The 16,766-nt window shown below is 52.1% G+C and overlaps 5 protein-coding genes across 5 annotated transcripts; 2 read left to right on the top strand and 3 right to left on the bottom strand.

Moving 5' to 3' along the window:
• The first annotated feature begins 1,747 nt into the window (after positions 1–1,747).
• chs3 (putative chitin synthase activator (Chs3)) lies at positions 1,748–5,039 on the top strand. Its single transcript, XM_073758845.1, has 4 exons — positions 1,748–1,848; positions 1,898–4,087; positions 4,133–4,345; positions 4,396–5,039. Exons 2-4 carry the CDS (start codon positions 2,230–2,232, stop codon positions 4,425–4,427), a joined length of 2,103 nt encoding a protein of 700 aa, XP_073612339.1. The 5' UTR covers positions 1,748–1,848; positions 1,898–2,229; the 3' UTR covers positions 4,428–5,039.
• On the top strand, positions 5,040–5,923 carry BDV17DRAFT_272038 (aegerolysin family protein). The gene is made up of 2 exons (XM_073758844.1): positions 5,040–5,225; positions 5,339–5,923. The coding sequence occupies exons 1-2, from the start codon at positions 5,125–5,127 to the stop codon at positions 5,751–5,753; spliced, it is 516 nt and encodes a 171-aa protein (XP_073612338.1). The 5' UTR covers positions 5,040–5,124; the 3' UTR covers positions 5,754–5,923.
• A 240-nt stretch (positions 5,924–6,163) lies between these two features.
• Positions 6,164–7,777, bottom strand: BDV17DRAFT_183547 (oxidoreductase, short chain dehydrogenase/reductase family). The gene is made up of 2 exons (XM_073754982.1): positions 7,732–7,777; positions 6,164–7,666 (listed from the first exon to the last, which is right to left on the bottom strand). The coding sequence occupies exon 2, from the start codon at positions 7,395–7,397 to the stop codon at positions 6,441–6,443; it is 957 nt and encodes a 318-aa protein (XP_073612337.1). The 5' UTR covers positions 7,398–7,666; positions 7,732–7,777; the 3' UTR covers positions 6,164–6,440.
• A 316-nt stretch (positions 7,778–8,093) lies between these two features.
• Positions 8,094–9,781, bottom strand: coaT (acetyl-CoA hydrolase ACH1; the record flags this gene model as incomplete). The annotated part of the gene is made up of 3 exons (XM_073762823.1): positions 8,094–9,287; positions 9,341–9,581; positions 9,639–9,781. 3 exons carry the CDS (start codon positions 9,779–9,781, stop codon positions 8,094–8,096), a joined length of 1,578 nt encoding a protein of 525 aa, XP_073612336.1.
• Positions 9,782–10,643: 862 nt separating this feature from the next.
• Positions 10,644–16,685, bottom strand: BDV17DRAFT_272033 (transcriptional regulator SIN3). Its single transcript, XM_073758843.1, has 8 exons — positions 16,262–16,685; positions 16,121–16,188; positions 15,386–16,047; positions 15,235–15,335; positions 14,498–15,188; positions 13,964–14,440; positions 11,671–13,770; positions 10,644–11,619 (listed from the first exon to the last, which is right to left on the bottom strand). The coding sequence occupies exons 1-8, from the start codon at positions 16,357–16,359 to the stop codon at positions 11,011–11,013; spliced, it is 4,806 nt and encodes a 1,601-aa protein (XP_073612335.1). The 5' UTR covers positions 16,360–16,685; the 3' UTR covers positions 10,644–11,010.
• Between the last annotated feature and the right edge of the window lie 81 nt (positions 16,686–16,766).

Raw genomic sequence — 16,766 nt, 5'->3', positions numbered from 1 at the left:
AGCTCCGTCACTCTTACCAGCGTCATATTCGATATCTTGGCTTCATTGAATCCGAAACATCTCCAGGGGTTCAACGGCTCGAGTTCGAACCGTTGGATATGCCCCTGACTTGGGACGCTTTTGCCGCCCAAGGTCGATACTTCGACTCCGTACCTTTGCTCGCTAAGCTATCACAGGCTGAGAGTTGGAGATCGCAATCGGAAGCTCGGAATCCAGCAAATTCTTTGTTGTCAAACGCAGGTACATATTATTGGCGATCGTCAGAGATAGCTAGCCAGTTATCGGTATCTATTACTCAAGATATTTTTGTCTGGTAACTGGAAGTACCATGTCCGAATTTCTACGGTGTACCGGTACGAATATAGACAAAATCTGTTGCTGATGGAGTGCTAGAATAGCTCTGGCTCGGTGACTCGAAGAACGGGGAGTAGGAATATCCAAGTGATATTGAAATCTTTTGAAGGCAACTCGTCAAAACCAAGCCATTCGAGTCGAATTGACTTTGACAGACCCAAGAATAAACCGGGCTCACAGCCGAAGGATATATTGCCGAGCGACCAGCGTTGCCCAAAAATGTGGCTGAAGCTCACTCGCTACAACTCATACTAGCTCGTTCAAGAAAGTGACTCTGGTCAGAAATCGCCCCGGAAGTGGACGCTTCGTCGCTTCGCTGGCTCGAAATCTCGAGCACATCTCATGACTGCAAAGTGGTGCCTTGTTTATAATTAGAACTAACGTGCATAAGGCCGGTCGAACTACTCCCGCTATAGTAAGACACATCATCTGAAGTAAGACCTCACCTCGTCCGTGATATTTTCGGATTGTCAGTTATAAAACTGTACTTACTCTGTATACGAGGTCAAAGTCAATCGCAAGCAAAGACTCCATTAACCCATAGGTATTTGGCCCCTGGGCCCCTGGGCCCCTGGCCCTGGACACGAGCAAGCCGCTAGATGCAGGACACCCCGCATTGTTCGCTTCGGCCAGTGTCGACTGCAGCAAGACCATATCATTTTCCGCAAGGTTGATGTGATCTGAGGTCACTTTCAGCCTCACATCGCTTGGATACTGATAGGTGGGGGACGTACAGACGGGAGAACACGAAGGAACTCCTGCATCTGCGTCTGTGTCTGTGAGTTTGGTCCAAAATCCACGGTGCCCACTCCCATTACCCAGTGGATGTCCCCCTCGTATTGGCTTCAGCTGCGCCCAGCGACCTCAACCTCGACTTGTTGTTGTCGTCTTGTAGCACGGAGTACGCCGTGCTGGAGCGTTTCCTACCAGGCTGCTTTTCAGGAGGAAATGCAGAGTGCATCTGTGGTAATTGTAGCCTGGGCCGGTGAGGACTTAACTGGCTATGGAAGAAAATGTGCTGGAGAGTTGTCTTATGGACCATGGTCAGCCGGGGCATTCAACTTTGTTCGAGTTCTTAGCACGTATTTAGTCGTATCGGAGTATACAAAGTGTCTTACTGCGATCACGAATGACCAGGTGCTGTTGAACAGCACGACCATTTGACCAGTAGAATGGTAGACAGAAAAGATGAGGCAAATAAGTATCCAATATCGAGAAGGTCAAAGTGCTCGTGTCTCGAATTGCAATACGGAATATCTCGGTTCAAGCGTCTACTGAACAGAGCGTCAACTGGTAGGCATGGGTAATAATAATACACGTACCGGAGTCACTGCAACGCTTGGCTCCACCAGATCTTTTGACGCTACCCGCTCCTCTCCAGCCTACTCTCTTTCGCTTCTTTTGTTGCCTACATCTTTCTTTTCCTTGTTTCGTGCCTGTCTCTTTCGTTCTATTGTTATCCTTTGTGTCTGCCTTTGTGCTTTCAGCATTGCGGTACGAAAATATCCTTATCAACCGTCCAACATTTCTGACATTGCAATAGAGTCCTGTCGCTCGTTGGTGGGCCCGCGCTTCCCTCAGTCAACCGATCATCCCCCGTCTTAAAAGCTCCCCGACGATCAATCTCTCGTTCTCCAGGTCTTCGTCGACGACTGAGCTGCTCTCGTTTCCACACGCCGTGTTTCCTCCACGGGGTTCCGAATAATAACCGCCCCTAGCCCTCGTTTTACAACTTCCTCCATGTCGAATCCATAGCCGCCTTTCGCTCGTACCACCTGCATCCGCTCAGGTCTGCCACTCAACAACAGCGACATTTCGATACCGGCCACCTCTGGCTGCTCAGTAGTTGACGCGCATCGTTGACTGCGTGACGCAATGGCGAGCCCCGTGGCTAGTAGCTACCCTCATCCCCTTCGTCTTCCATCTCCTCCTCCAGTATACCTTCCATCCTCGCCCCCGCATTCCCCGTCTCATCGCGACTCTCAATCGACCCCGCGAAATCCGAATTATCCGCCGACTTCCCCAGTCGCACGCAAGCCGCTACCGGAAATACCGCTGGATCAGGTCGCACCGGAAGCGCAACGCCCGCCTGTCCCCTCGGTCAGTGTCAACGGTCACATCGAACCTGAAACGCCAAGTACGACAATCAAGAACTCCCATGACGATGCCTTTACATCAGACGTGCAGACTGCTGCTGCATTCTCCAATATGGCGCTTGAGGACAACCCCACACAACATGGAGCGTATCATTCGCGAAAGGAATCAGTCGGAGTGCTTCCTTCGACCAGGAACATGGTTTATCGACACACTCCTGCCAGCAGTATCTCGTCATTTGCCGTAGAGCCTCAACCAGGTGACGCGACTCATAAGAATAGCGGTTCTTCGTTCGATCGCGAGGGCCCATCTGGTAGCCAAAACACGTCGTCTCGGGGCAGTCTGGACAGTATGGCGCATGCCTCCGAGAACTTTGAGCCTTTGCACTATCACCATCGCCCATATGAAGTCTCACAGCCGGCTGTCCGCTCGACACCCGCCCTAGGACTAGCGGAAAATAACCCCAATACCAACACCCACCTCTCTGCTAGACGCCCACAGCGCCCGCGCTCAGCGTACTCTTTTGCATCAGACAATGGATCTCCACAAGCGTCACCATTTCTTAAACCCCGTACATCATCCAGGAACTCTAGCTCTCCCGATGTCCGCCCGGTCTCTTTTGTGGACCTCCTCAGCGCTCCGTATCCTCAGCCTGGTCCGGCACCAGTTCAATTCGGGAATGCTCAACTTCGGTCCGCCGTTGGAAATAATGCATCGCTACTGAGTCATAAGCAAACTTTTGATATGTACCTGGCAAATATGAAGAAAACGGATGATCCGGCCATCCAGTACGAATTTGCTGTGTTCATGATCAACGCCATGCTTCAAATGCCCGACAATGAGCTGGATGGCGGCAAGCCGTCAATCAGCGCAGAGAAAGCCAAAACTCCCAACGACATCACTCGGTCGCATCTCCTGAAAGAGGCCAAGTCGATCTTACAAGGGCTAGCGAACCGCAGTTATCCATTCGCGCAATACTACTTGGCCGATGGATATGCCTCGGGTTTATTTAGTAAAGGAAAAGAGGACTACGATCGCGCCTTCCCTTCATTTGTGGCTGCAAGCAAGCACGGTCATGTGGAAGCATGCTACCGAGCTGCTCTGTGCTACGAGTTCGGATGGGGAACACGACGGGAGGCTTCCAAAGCTCAGCAATTTTACCGTCAAGCAGCTTCAAAGAACCATCCGGGCGCCATGCTGAGAATGGCGAGAGCTTGTCTTGCGGGCGATATGGGCTTAGGCAAGCGCTACCGGGAAGGCATCAAATGGTTGAAGCGGGCCGCTGAGTCTTCGGATGCGCAGTATAACCAAGCACCCTATGAGCTTGGCCTGCTCCACGAAACCGGATACGGTGATGATGTCTTTGTCGACCCTTCTTATGCCGCTCAACTATTCACCAAGTCTGCGGACCTGGGCCATGTCGAAGCCTGCTATCGCCTTGGCGATGCTTATGAGCACGGGAAGTTGAATTGTCCCAAGGATCCGGCCTTAAGCATCCACTTTTACACGGGAGCAGCACAAGGGGGTCATCCTTTGGCCATGATGGCGCTGTGCGCTTGGTATCTCGTCGGTGCAGAACCGGTGTTGGAGAAGGATGAGAACGAGGCATACGAATGGGCAAAGCAAGCCGCTGAACTCGGTATGCCGATCAATCCTGAATAAAGTTTCATTCTAACAATCACAGACCTCGCAAAAGCGCAGTATGCAGTGGGCTACTTTACCGAGATGGGCATTGGATGTCGACGCGATCCCTTGGAGGCCAACGTCTGGTACGTCAAAGCGGCCGATCAAGGGGATACCAGGGCGATACACCGCATTGCAGCCATCCGAGCTGCAGCCGATGGCGTGTCAGCGCAGGGCGCTGCAGATGCCAATGGGAAGAGAAACCGCAAGAGTGGTGAGTCGTCTGCGCATACCTGGCCCTCACACTATCTAACAAATGAGCAGACGGAACCAAGAAAAGATTTGGCATATTCTAAGCCTCGCTGGGTTGTCTCCAGCTGTCTATACAAGCGGACTACTGTCTGCAACGGTAATACATAATCCAGACGATTTTGCACTTGAACGGACATCATTAGTTAATTGAAGCGACTTGTCAAGCATCGATCGTTACAAGCTCGCATTGAGCATCGCAATGGGCTGTTTTGCTTTCACACTGTCTAGGCGAATTGCTATCCTTGCACATATGCCACATACCTAGGTCGAAATCCAATCTACCCCTCTTCAAATGCAGCCCACTATTTGTACAAAAGTACGAATGTAGGAAGTTAAAGGAGCCAGTTGGTCAATAGACTGATCAGCTCGTATCGCCGCGTAATCCCAACCACTCAGTGTGAAACGGCAGTCGTCATGATGGCAGCCTTCCCCGCATTCTCCAGATTTTCTTTGTACCAGACATCACACCATCAACCACAACCTCAACCAATCACCATCTCTGTCTCGCACCGGAAGGTTTATCGTGACTTCATCACATTGCATGATCCAACAGCAGCTCACTTATGGCTCCACCCAGACTGGGATCCGAATGGCCGTGAGAAGCATAAAGAATCGCCGGAGGCCCTCCTCACCTGAGCTCTTGCCTTTATCATCTCTCGCTATCATACCAAAGATTTGAATCATCAGTCTAGACTACTACAGAGTAGACACTACCACGCATCTGCAATCAACTCACTCACCATGGAGCCTGCTGACCCCCTCGACTCCCAATGGATCTCCATCCACATCAGAGACCACCTCGAGAACCACGACATTAATATCCGGGACTCGCTGGTTTCTCCGTACATCTACCTTCCTTCCCTACCCTAACCTTCCTACCTACCCATCTCCCCCTTCCCATCTCCCATCTCCTATCTAGCTTCATCAACCAAACTAACAATGGATACTACCCCAGCGGCGACTTCCACTCCCCCGACGACCTTACCGAAGCAATGACCGAATCCATGATCGACAAAATGACCATCCCGGCCAATGGCCTCGGCGAAGTCTGCGCCACGGGCCGCCGCGGCTCAGAAGGTTGGCTGGACCTCTTCGACGGCGACACCAAGATCTGCGAACTGCACTGGGATAACCGGGCGGGCGTGTGGGCGAATGACTTTGAGGTGCTCGACTCGGGCGAGGACTATAAGGTTGAGTGCTCTGGGTGGAGTAGTGCGATGGGTTCTCCGTTGGGCCATGTCTTTGTTGATGTTAGTAAGGCGGATAAGAAGAAGGTGCTTAAGGAGAAGGACTTGGGGGGCATGAGGGTTTTTGAGAAGGAGAGTTTGGGAGAGAGGAGTGCCGTGAGTGTTGGCAAGAGTGGGGTGTAGAGGGTGGTGTTTTGGAGTTGGATTGGTTAATGATTTCGGTTTGGGTTTGAATTGATCCTATACCAGGTAAATACATATATGGCGCCAGGGTTTCCGAGATAGTTAGCTGCAATGATAAATATAACTATGAATCAATATATCTATGATAATACATAGCCTACCTGCTTTCAGTCAGTTGCGCTTTCTGCGAATTGCTAATATACCTCGTAGGTAGCTCTCGTTGCCTATTTCAATTGATTCAACGCATTGCTAACAAAGAATTACTGTACTACGTAGTCGAGCGCTGCTTTCGACATAATGTCATATACCTTACTAGCATGGTTGAAACATGCCTGCAAGCTCTAGCGAAGGGCGATACGGTATTTCCTACATCAAGCTCATCTTTCACCACATCGGTCAGTTAGTACTTAGTCTAATGGGCATCTGCTCGGAAATCTAGCTCCTTCACATGAGTTGAACAGCAACTCCGATGAATCGGGATGCTCAGCTCCCTTAGAAACAAAACTGCCAACAGATGCGTTCAATTGAATTGCTTCCCTCGACCATGTAATGTACGTACTTTGCAACAGCCATTATATAGGCCTCTTGTTCCATCCAGTCACTCTCAACAAGAACCACCAGAGATCCTTTAGCCAAGCAAAACACCAAATCCTAACCTCACCTCGCCCAACCCAGGTCCCGTTAGATCTAAGCCTTGATCACAAACCCCGCATCACTCCGAACAAGTGCCCCCGTAACATTCTCATCCCTCATCAAGCCAAGATAGCTCTCAGCCGCATCATTCGCGTCCCCAACGCGCCCCAGCACAGTCGCACTCTTATACCCCTCCAATATCCGCTCCACAGTCTCCGGATCCCCAAGCGCATCGAAGATCTCCGTCTTCACCGGCCCCAGGGAAACCGTATTAACCCGTATCCCCAACGGCGCAAAATCAACCGCTAACCCGCGCGCGAATGCCTCGACCGCTCCGATCCCCGCGACGGCGAAGGTTGAACCGGGACGCGGTTTCGAGATGAGGCCGCCGGAGGTATAGATTATTGAGGAAGCGGTTGGATGGGGCGAGGACGGGTTGAAGCTGGGTGAGGGCATATATGATGGAGCGTGCTTCGCGACGAGGGCGCCGCCGATGAAGCGTACTGTACCTAGGGATCGGAGATAGCGCGCGTCAACGCCGGGGTCTGTTATCGAAAGAGTCCGTGGGATTGAGCCGGCTGTGAAAATTATGTGGTTGATGGGTATGATCTCCCTAACCTCTCCATCTCCATTGAGTTCCTTCTTCTCGACCTTTCCATGCCCTAACCCTTCTGGAGTAGCACTTGCAGGGAAAAGATCTTTCCGTGTCGCGAACTTGAATAAACTCACAATCTCCCTCTCAATCCTCTCACCGTCGTCCTCGCCATGGTCATCGCCAAGATCACATTTCTTCCCTGCGATGCGGAAGACATACGGTTCGTCGGGATAGAGATCTTTCAATCGCGACACGGCATTCTCGACCTTTTCGGCGTTCGAAGAGGCCAATATCACGGACGCCCCTTGCTCGAGGCTTGCGCGAGCGACAGCGAAGCCGATTCCCGATGTTCCGCCTATCAATAGGATGCGGGTGTTGTTTAGTTTTGTGGTGGAGATGAAGTTGGATTGGGGCATTTTGACTGATATGGGCTTTGGGTGAATCGTGCTGCGCTGTTGCGTATGTTCGGAAGGAAGAAATTGAGACTGAGTATGGTACTGGATTCTGAATGGCTGTGGATGTACGATGGGTAAATTGGTAGGAGAAGTAAGGTAGGTACACAATGACTTGTGTTCCCTGAGACTTGTCCGGTTTATATATAGGGCTCGTTCCAGCGGTAGGACTTGAGCACAACCCCCGACTCGGATAGTCAGATGGTGAGATCGGACCGGAATTGCGTTAACTCCTGCATATATTGCCCTTTAGTCTCATTTGCATTATTAATCCAATACGAGATGGAGTATATCTCACATTCGGTCTACTTCTAGCGTGTCTCGTTTCTTGAGCGGAGGGGGGAGTGGTGGATGGAATTTGTTAGCTAACAGCCTAACTCCGAATGATAGGGTTATCTCCTAGCTCGAGTCAGAGTGGGACTAAGAGCACTTGATGCCGATGGGCGGCGAGTTTATACTGCTATGTCCGATGTCCCCAGGTTAGAGTAGGCCAGACCAGTAGATGAAGCTTGTATTTGAATGTTCGGATGCATTGAAACTACCTAGTACTCCAGAGAAGTACAGAACACTCCATTCGCCAAACCCGACAAGGTATCAGTAACCAATTCCTGACAGTAATCAATCATTACACTTCTTAGCTTCTTAGTCAGCGATTCTAGTCTATTCCCAGCTGTTAATCTTCATGGTACCCTTCTCCTGAAGGTTCTTGTGCATCTTGAACGCATTAAAGAGCAAGTGCGGCTCATGGCCCATGCCCTTCTTAAGGCATTCAAATTCAGCACGGTCAAGGTAATCCGTCAGGATAGGCGTGTAATCAGGGTGCGAGCACTTCTTAATGATAACCCGGGCACGCTCACGCGGCGACAAACCACGCACATCAGCAAGGCCCTGCTCTGTCACGATAACATCGAGGTCATGTTCCGTTTGGTCGATGTGCGTCGCGAAGGGGACGATGCAAGAGACACCGGTGGGGTCTGTCTTGGAGGGTCGTGTAGAGGGTGTGTGCATGATACTGTACTTAGATGAGCGGAGGAAATCAGCGGAGCCGCCGAGGCCGTTGAGCATGCGGGAGCCCATGACGCAGGTGGAGTTTGCGTGGGCGTAGATGTCGACTTCCACGGGGGTGTTCATGCCAATGCAGCCGAGGCGGCGGATGATCTCGGGGGAGTTGGAGACCTGCTGCGAGCGCAGGAGGAGCTTCCCGGCGTAGCGCTCCCAGTTATCGTAGAAGCGCTTGAAGCCGTCCGGTGAGAAGCGAATGGATGTGGCCGTTGCGAAGTCGAGGTTTCCCGAGTCGAAGAGGTCGAGGAAAGAGTCTTGCAGGACTTCCGTCCAGACCTTAAGGTTCTTGAAGTTCGCGCCGCCCTTGGAGAGCCCGCCTACGACGGCGTTGGCGATGTTCCCGATGCCCGATTGGATGGGGAGGAGGTTCTCGGGTAGACGGCCGTGGTGGACCTCGTGCTTGAGGAAGTCGATAAGGTTTGTGGCAATGGCCTGGGACGTTTCGTCCTCTGGGGCGTTGGGGAGGGTTTGATCGGGGTAGTCGGATTCGACGATGGCGACGACCTTCTCAGGGTCGATGGGGATGTGCGGTGTTCCGATGCGGTCCTCGGGCTGCATGATGAGGTATGGTTTGCGGCGGGGAGGGAGCTCGCTCATTGTGATGTCATGGAGGCCCTCGAAGGAGGGGCTGGCGGTGTTGACTTCGATGATGATCTTGTCGGCCATTTGCACGATTTCGGGTGATGCGCCGACGGATGCACCGGGGATGATGCCGCCGTCTTCGGTGATGGCTGATGCTTCGATCACGGCTACATCGATTCGGTTTTGCGGCTTGTTGAGGGTGTACCAGCCCTGTGTTCGTTAGACCTGCACCGCTAGTTCATAGCCTCCGAAAGGGAACATACGTATGTGAGATCAGAAGGGAACATGCTAAGATGCTTATCGAAGAAGTTAATCTGCCCATTGTTGATACCCTTCGCAATCTCCTTTCCGACCTGGTGAGGGCTTCTCCGCTCAATCATGTTCAGCTGAGCCCAGCGGTTCTCTGTCTCCGCACCGGACGAAGCACCGACGAATAATGTGTACTTGAGCTTGCCCTGCAAGTTGTTCTTCTCAACGTGATCGGCCAGCGCCGTGGGGATTTTCCTAACAAGACAAATCATTAGCTAAAGTTCGGTGAAATTTGAAAGAGGGTCAACATACTTGGGATACCCAACACCAGTAAACCCGGACCAGCCGATGTAAGAGCCATGAGGGAAGTAATCCAAAAGGTCCTCAGCCTTGGCCAGCTTCTTGAGGTAAGAGGGCCGTCGGACACGGCTCCTGAGAAGGTTGGAAATCGACATTGCGAGAGATGAGAAATGAGAAAGGGAAGAAAAGGGAGGGAGGGGGGTGAGAAGGAGTGGAGAGTTTCTACAAGAGAAAGAGAAAAAATGGGCAGCTCCAGATAGAAATACCCAGGCCCAGGCAGCCCGCCACCCCCGTGTGGGGAGAGCAAGGTGATAATTACAGGGTCGCTGGAGAAGCACTAGTCCAGTCCACTCTATGATTTAACGGTAATCTGACTACGAAGTACTGAATGTAACGAAGGGTGAAACAGTGAGGCTTGACCTGATTGTGGTGTAGATAAGAAGCTCATACGACGCATAGTTAATTCTCTACTGCGATTTTTCGTCACCAGACTTGACCAGAGTAAAAACTGGCCCTCCAGATCTTATAATCTGCCCCAGCACACCGAAAACGATCATACCATCGCGCAATGGCATGTTACGGCGGGCAGTGAAAGCGAAGGGATGGGCAACTTTTTTAGATGAGAGGCTGACGTCACTCGGGGATTTCTCGGCCTGTGTTGCTCGACGTCACGATTGCAGGCCTTTATCAAGTCCAATTTTATTTGATATTACGCAGAAAAACATGGCCGAGCTCAAGAGAGTTGTTATATACCACTTTAACCTATAATTATTTGCTCATATCCTCCTACAGAGTAAAGCTGGCTGTGTACCTGGCAAAGCTGGAGGAAGCAACTCCGAGCATATCCCGGGTCTGGCCCAGTCTCGGTCTGTATCGGCAATCCAGCTCGGCCGCACGGAGAAATCCCACACTCGCAGCATCCCCAGAGCCCCCGTTTTCGGTCTTCGCTCGGCTGCTTCTCCGGATGAACGGTAGCTACTCTACTGAGAACTCGGTGTTTAAAAATCGGAGGCTGCAGTTCGTTGCCGATCTGGCTTAGTCTCATGTAGTACTGTCTGCCATAATTGCTTCCCTATCTAAAGTACACACGAAGAAAGAAGAAAGAAAAGATCAATATACCCTCTACACCAGCCCAAAACTGGAACCTCAGATGAAAAACTCAAGCAAAGCAGCAAACCCATTCGTACATCCGTTGGCCGAGCGCTGATCATGCCGTGATAAAGTAGATACACTGCTGCCGAAGACAGAAATCAAGACAGAAGAGCAGAAACAAGAATGGAATATAGATTTCCCAAAGCACCGTAGCGAACTAAATTAACCTAAGCAGGGCTCCAAGTTGCCTAACGCGCCAATCCACCCTCCGTGAGCCTGTCGGACTCTCAGACTAAGCCTCTTGAGCCTCAGGGGCCTTCTCCGCGTCCGGCATCTCGACATCCTCTTTGCCCTGCTTATCTGACTCAGGAGCAGCAGGTGCACTTGCCTCACGCTCAGCGTCCGAGCCCTTGATCCAGGATTGGAACCGCCGGTTGGATTCATCGACTTGGTCTTTGCTAAGGCCATGGGCCCAGCTGGGGTTGTTGACGAACTTCTCTGTGAAGCGATCGCGTCGTCTCTCCTTGATGGCGGCTTCGTCTTTCACAGTCTCGCCCGCCATCTCGTCCGATGGAAGCGTTGGCCGCCACCACCAATCGTAGCTGCTGGGTTCGTAGAGGATGTGATAACTGTTGGCGCAAATTCGAATGATGAGCCCATCTTGGTGGATAAGTGGCCGGTAGAACCGGTTGTACTCTTCTTCTTGCTCTAGCTTGCCTGGCAGGTTCCGCTTCAGGAATGGCATGCGCATCTGGGAGAATGGCACCCCTTCTGTGGGGTCGCGCATTGTGTAAGCCGAGACGTAGTATGACCAGCGCGCCTCCTGACTCAGTTCTTCGTTTTCTAACGTGGCGTCTTCAGGAGTTAGAAGCTGGACGGTTGTTTTTTGGTTACTTGGGTACTGTAATGCGTTAGAAAGACCCTTTCCTAGCATAGGACGCATGGAACTTACGTAGGTGATGCGATAAATCTCGCTGTCCTTGACTAGTCGCTCAACCTGCTTGCGATACTGGATCTCTTGGTTGTGCGTCGTTTCCTCCTTGTCGCGCTCCTTGAAAAAGAGGTTGATGATGTCCGAGCTGCGATCCTTCGAGTCGCCGTTGAAAATCGCACCCGCAAATTTGGCAATACCGGTGAACATCTTCTCGAGGTTATAGAGCTGGTAACCAGACCGCAAGTAGTAGCGGCGAAGGGTTTCCTCCAAGTGAGACGTTTCTAGATCCCCCTTAATAACCTCTTCGCACATCCGCACGATCTGCTGGTAGAGGTTTGCCTTGGGATCCGTATCATAGAAGAAGTCCGTGGGAACTTTGTCGATGAGGTTGAGTTCTTGGGCGGGCTTGCCGACAAGCGCACGGCGCACGTCGTCGTGAGCATCCTTTTCATGCAGCTTGATGCGCAATAGACGAGAATACAAGATCTCGAATGTGCGGAAGAAACAATAGATGTTGAGGTTCGCATACAAATGATGCGCCTTCTTCTCGTAAGTTTCGTTGAGGTTATACTCGCGCTGCTGGTTGTAGTTGCCCTGTCCGGGATGCTCCATCCACTTCAACTCTGCAACATCAAAGGACTCTGTGGGATCAGGGACTGGCGTGGAAGGGACTAGAGAAGCGTCAGGCGTGCCGTCCCGGCTGGCTGGAGCGCTGCTTTCTTTGTCCGTCCGACTGGCCTTTTCACTCCGTCGCTCTAGGACATCGCGAAGAAGGTCAATCTTCTTGTTTGTGAGGCCCTTCCTGCTGCTGCGTGGCGTTGCCGTGTCATCGGCAGCTGAACTCTCATCGTCACCCTCGTCAACAGGCGAAGTGCCGTTGGAGAGTTCGTTCATGTAGACATGGAAGGTGTCCCGGTCCATGCCAAAGAAGACTGGAATAAAGTCCTTGATGAAAAGCATGACTTTCTGTGGATCCGCACCGAAACCAGCCGAGTTGCGATCGATGAATGTCAGAAGCAGATGAGTCGCATCGATAAGCACGGCTGGGTCTGAGAATGTGGACTCGAACTGGTATCTCGCGACCTGGAATCCACTCTTACGCAGGTTTTTGCTCTCCTCGTGCTTCGCTTGAATTTCTGTCTGGATATGCTTGGCCACAAAGAGTTTCTTGTCCGTACCCTTGCTGGCAATTGCCTGGTGATCAAGACTGCGCCAGTAGGCCTTTTGCATCTGTTCGCGCCAGATCTTATCCCACTCGCGCTGGCTAGCTTTCCATTCCTCGCACTTTTGTTTCAGTCGGAACAAAACAATCGGAAGAACGTGGCATGGGCGCTCGAACATTTCTTTGATGATTCTGTCACCGCGCTGTCTGTCGTAGATCTTCTTGATGACCCGCTGATAGATCGCTTCACTCTGACCGCCGAGGCCAGGAGGAAGTTTGAAGGCAGCTCTCTCTGCCTCCGTCATGACGAGGAACTGCTGAACAATGGGCTCAATAAGCTGGATCGTCCTGTTGCAAGCCTCAATGTGGTGATCGTAATCGTGTCTGTCTTCTTCGATGCGGTGCAAAGCATCTTCATATTGATTTTTACGGTGGGCCACGAAACCAGAATCTTCAGACGCCCAAGTCGGATGCGAAGCCCACTCGTCGTTCAAGACGCTGCGACATAGTTGATCACGACCGCTGCAGGGTTTCTGTCGCTCTCGCTTGGGTAGGAGACGGTAACTCGGTCCAAGTGATCGGCAGTGAGATAGGTTAACGATACCAGGTTCTTGCTTGGGCTTGAGCTCGATAATCTTGTCCTCCGGCTCCTCAACGTGCATGAACCGCTTGAACCAGGCCATGAGCTCTGGATTTGAGCCAATGTAGCCCGCAGCCCTCTTCACCAACACGTGTCGGTCGATGAGATCGGTCGAATAAAGGTTACATAACTTGAGGAACTCGCTAAACGTTTGCTTATTCCCAATGTATTTCTTCACGCGATCGAAGAAGGCAAACTCTTCTTGTGTTGGAGTCAACGAGAAAGTCGGCTGAACCGGCTCAGGCAGAGCAGGAACGAGGGTAGGCGACACAATTGGCGCATCCTGTGATGGTTTCGTGTGGTGAACTTTAGCTCTCTGCATGGTAATTAGCATCTCTCTAGAGATAAAACAGCCCAAATCAGGAAAGAGAAAGAAATGTATGGGAATGATGCAGCTTTTTTGTTACTAACTGTATACAGTCGAAAGCACACATGAACAGTAGCCTCGACTGGTAACAGGGGACGAAGCATGAAACCCCCAATGAGTGAACCGGTTGCCAATAACTAACCTTGTTTGCATTCCCTGCTGCTAGAGCTTGACCACGTCCTGCCTGTGAGTCGGCCATCCGCGCATCGACACCCCCAGCCTGAACAACGCTTGAGCCGCCCAGAGTAGGAGCCCCGGGTCCATTTCTTCGCTTCTTGCCATCCTTTGCCGAGTCCTTGACGTTGAAATTGCCAAGAGGCGGCATCTTCACATCGCGATTTGGCGTCTGTGAAGTGAGGGAGCCGGTTGTGAAGTTGGAGTCACCGCGCAGATTGCTCATAGGCGCGTTTTCCTCTGCCTGGCGTTGAGCAGCCATCTGTTTCGCATGAGCTGCAGACTCGGGTAGAAACTGCTTGAAATCCTCCAAGAGATCGGGTGCGGAATTGAAGAGCTGCGTGACTTGAGTGTATACATCTCCGATCGGTTTCGATTCGCGTTGGTAAGTTTGCAGTATCTCGAGGAATTGCTTGTAGATCTCTGGTCGGCTTGAGAAGCGGTTCTACAGAGGATCGAGTCAGTACCTGATCAACGCATAAGCAACTCGGGGGCGACCAACCTTTATCTTGTTGACATAGCTGATTGCATGGTTGAATTCGACCGGCCCACGTTTTAAATCTGCCTGTGCACCTTGCAGGACACCAGCACCAGCCAGATTATTCATTGGTTGAGTCAAGCCGGGCCCTTGGCCCGCAGCTGCAGCTCCCATCAACGAAGGTCGACCCATGCCGGCTGACGCAGCTGAAGCTGCACCTTGGAGCTGGGATACACCTCGCTGGTCTTGCCCGTGTGTAGGTGCGGCTGCGCCAGCGGAGGGCTGCTGCTCTTGTTGACCAGTGTATTCATAATGATGGTCTTGCGGCTGAGCCTGTCCACTTTGCTGTCCAAACATTCCGCCTATCAAGCGAGAGCCGGGAGAATATGACCCTGCTAGACTGCTCGGCGGTTGTTGAGGCTGAGCCTGCTGCTGCCAGCCTGGTCGGGATTGTTCATAGTAGTCAGACCGGCCATGGGGACCAAGCCCAGCGGAGTAAGCTAGGTCGCCTGGGCCATCTAAGGGTTGTCTAGTACGCGGCATACTCAAAGTGTTTGTACCCGACGGTGTAGTCACCCGAATTGCGTCGGGGTTGTCTTCAGTTCCGCATTCGATCCGGTAACCAGGCGGAAGAAAAGTGTTGAATCCTTGAATGAGCGCTGGGTGGCCGTTGAATAGGTTTGAGACTCGTTGGATAACCCCAGGCGTATCAATACTGGTGAAATCAGCGCCAAATCCCTGATGCCACTTTAGTTACTTACGCTTGACTCTTAAAGTCTTTCATAATGTCAAGGAATCTGTTGTACACGTCGGGTTGGTCCACAAATCGAACCTTGACCTGATCCAGATATGAAAGTGCATCCTAGTGAATGGTTAGTTTGATGGATTGGTAAGAGGAGAGTTCAAACCCACATTCAGGATCGGTTGTTGGCCTTGGGCAAGGGCTGCAACATTTGTTGGAACCGACGGACCGGACCCGTTGAAGGCCATTAATGGCTGTGCTGGCGGCCCAGCAGCATGTTGCACGTATGACCTCGGAGTACCCTCGCCGTGCGGAAGCTGGGAGCCATAAATTCCACCAGGTCCGCCCGAGGCTTGCATGGCACCCTGGGGCCCATTGGCGGGGGCTGCGCCGAGGCCGGACAAAAGACCGCCTGGACCATGAATGGTGTTAGAGACCTTTGACGCCATAGGCTGGTGTAGAGGGATCGACCCCGTATGGCTCTGAACAGGATGGTGTTGTTGATCTCGTTGTCGTTCAAGCTGTTGCCGCTCGATTTGCTCACGCTCGCGCTCGCGCTGCTCGCGTTCCCTGTGTAGCATCTCGTTCTGGCGTTGTTGTTCGATCAACTCCCGCTCTCTCGAATCTCGCTCGCGTTCCTGGTTGATCGATTGAGGGGAAGGATGCTGCATCGCCTGGCCAATTCCAGGCAGCGAATGTCCACCACCATGTGAAGGAGCGGGGGCGTGCTGGCCGTATGAAGGTGGTTGGTGCGGGTTACCGTGGGTTTGGCTTAACTCCGCCAACCCCGGCAGCGAGTGCCCACCAGGTTGGCCGGCCGAGTGGTAGGGCGCTTAAGGAAACACACAGGTCAGTCTCTTTGCAAGACCAGAAAGTATATATATTGGTGGAGGGGCATTTCTAACCGGATGGAGGTGGGAGGACAGGCCCTGAGGGCTGCGCAGACGGACCTTGCTGGGGAGGCGGATTTTGGCTGTAGAGCGGCAGAACCAGATTAGCTCGTGCATGTGCAAGCCCTATGCGAATTTGAGATGGTGAATACATACCCAAATGAGCCCAGTGGCCGAGGCGGTTGATTCATTTGATCCATGCCAGGGTGCGAAGGGGGCCCACCTGAGTGCCAACTCTCGTTGCCAGAGTTCATAGTTTTCTTGTCGATAACAGAACCCTGAAGCTCCTGAGGCGAACAGCGGCACTAGAAGCACTCAGAAACAGAGTTTATACTGAAGATAAGAGGTAGAAAGTTTCTGAGAACTCCAGATCAAGCTGCAGGCTTCTTAATCCTTTTCGCACGGATCAGTTTCTCTTCCCACTCATTTCACAGAAACATCACTGGACTTCAAGTCTGCCGGCCGCAGAGAAGACAAAAACCCAGGCCTTGAGAAGATCAAGTATATGAGACAAAGCAATGTCAAGACTGCAAAAGACAACGGGGGAAGATAATCAACTGATCAAGCCAGCAAACAGCAGATTACTGAACGACGATGCTTAGCGCGCGACCGATCACGGATGGTCTCCAGACAGAAGGCGGAGAGAAGTTGGCCGCCCTAG

This window comes from Aspergillus undulatus (genome assembly GCF_047715775.1).
Source record: "Aspergillus undulatus strain CBS 261.88 unplaced genomic scaffold BDV17scaffold_53, whole genome shotgun sequence".
Lineage (NCBI taxonomy): Eukaryota > Fungi > Ascomycota > Eurotiomycetes > Eurotiales > Aspergillaceae > Aspergillus > Aspergillus undulatus.
The sequence above is the reverse complement of the archived record's forward strand: the minus strand, read 5'-3'. Positions and strand labels throughout refer to the sequence as shown.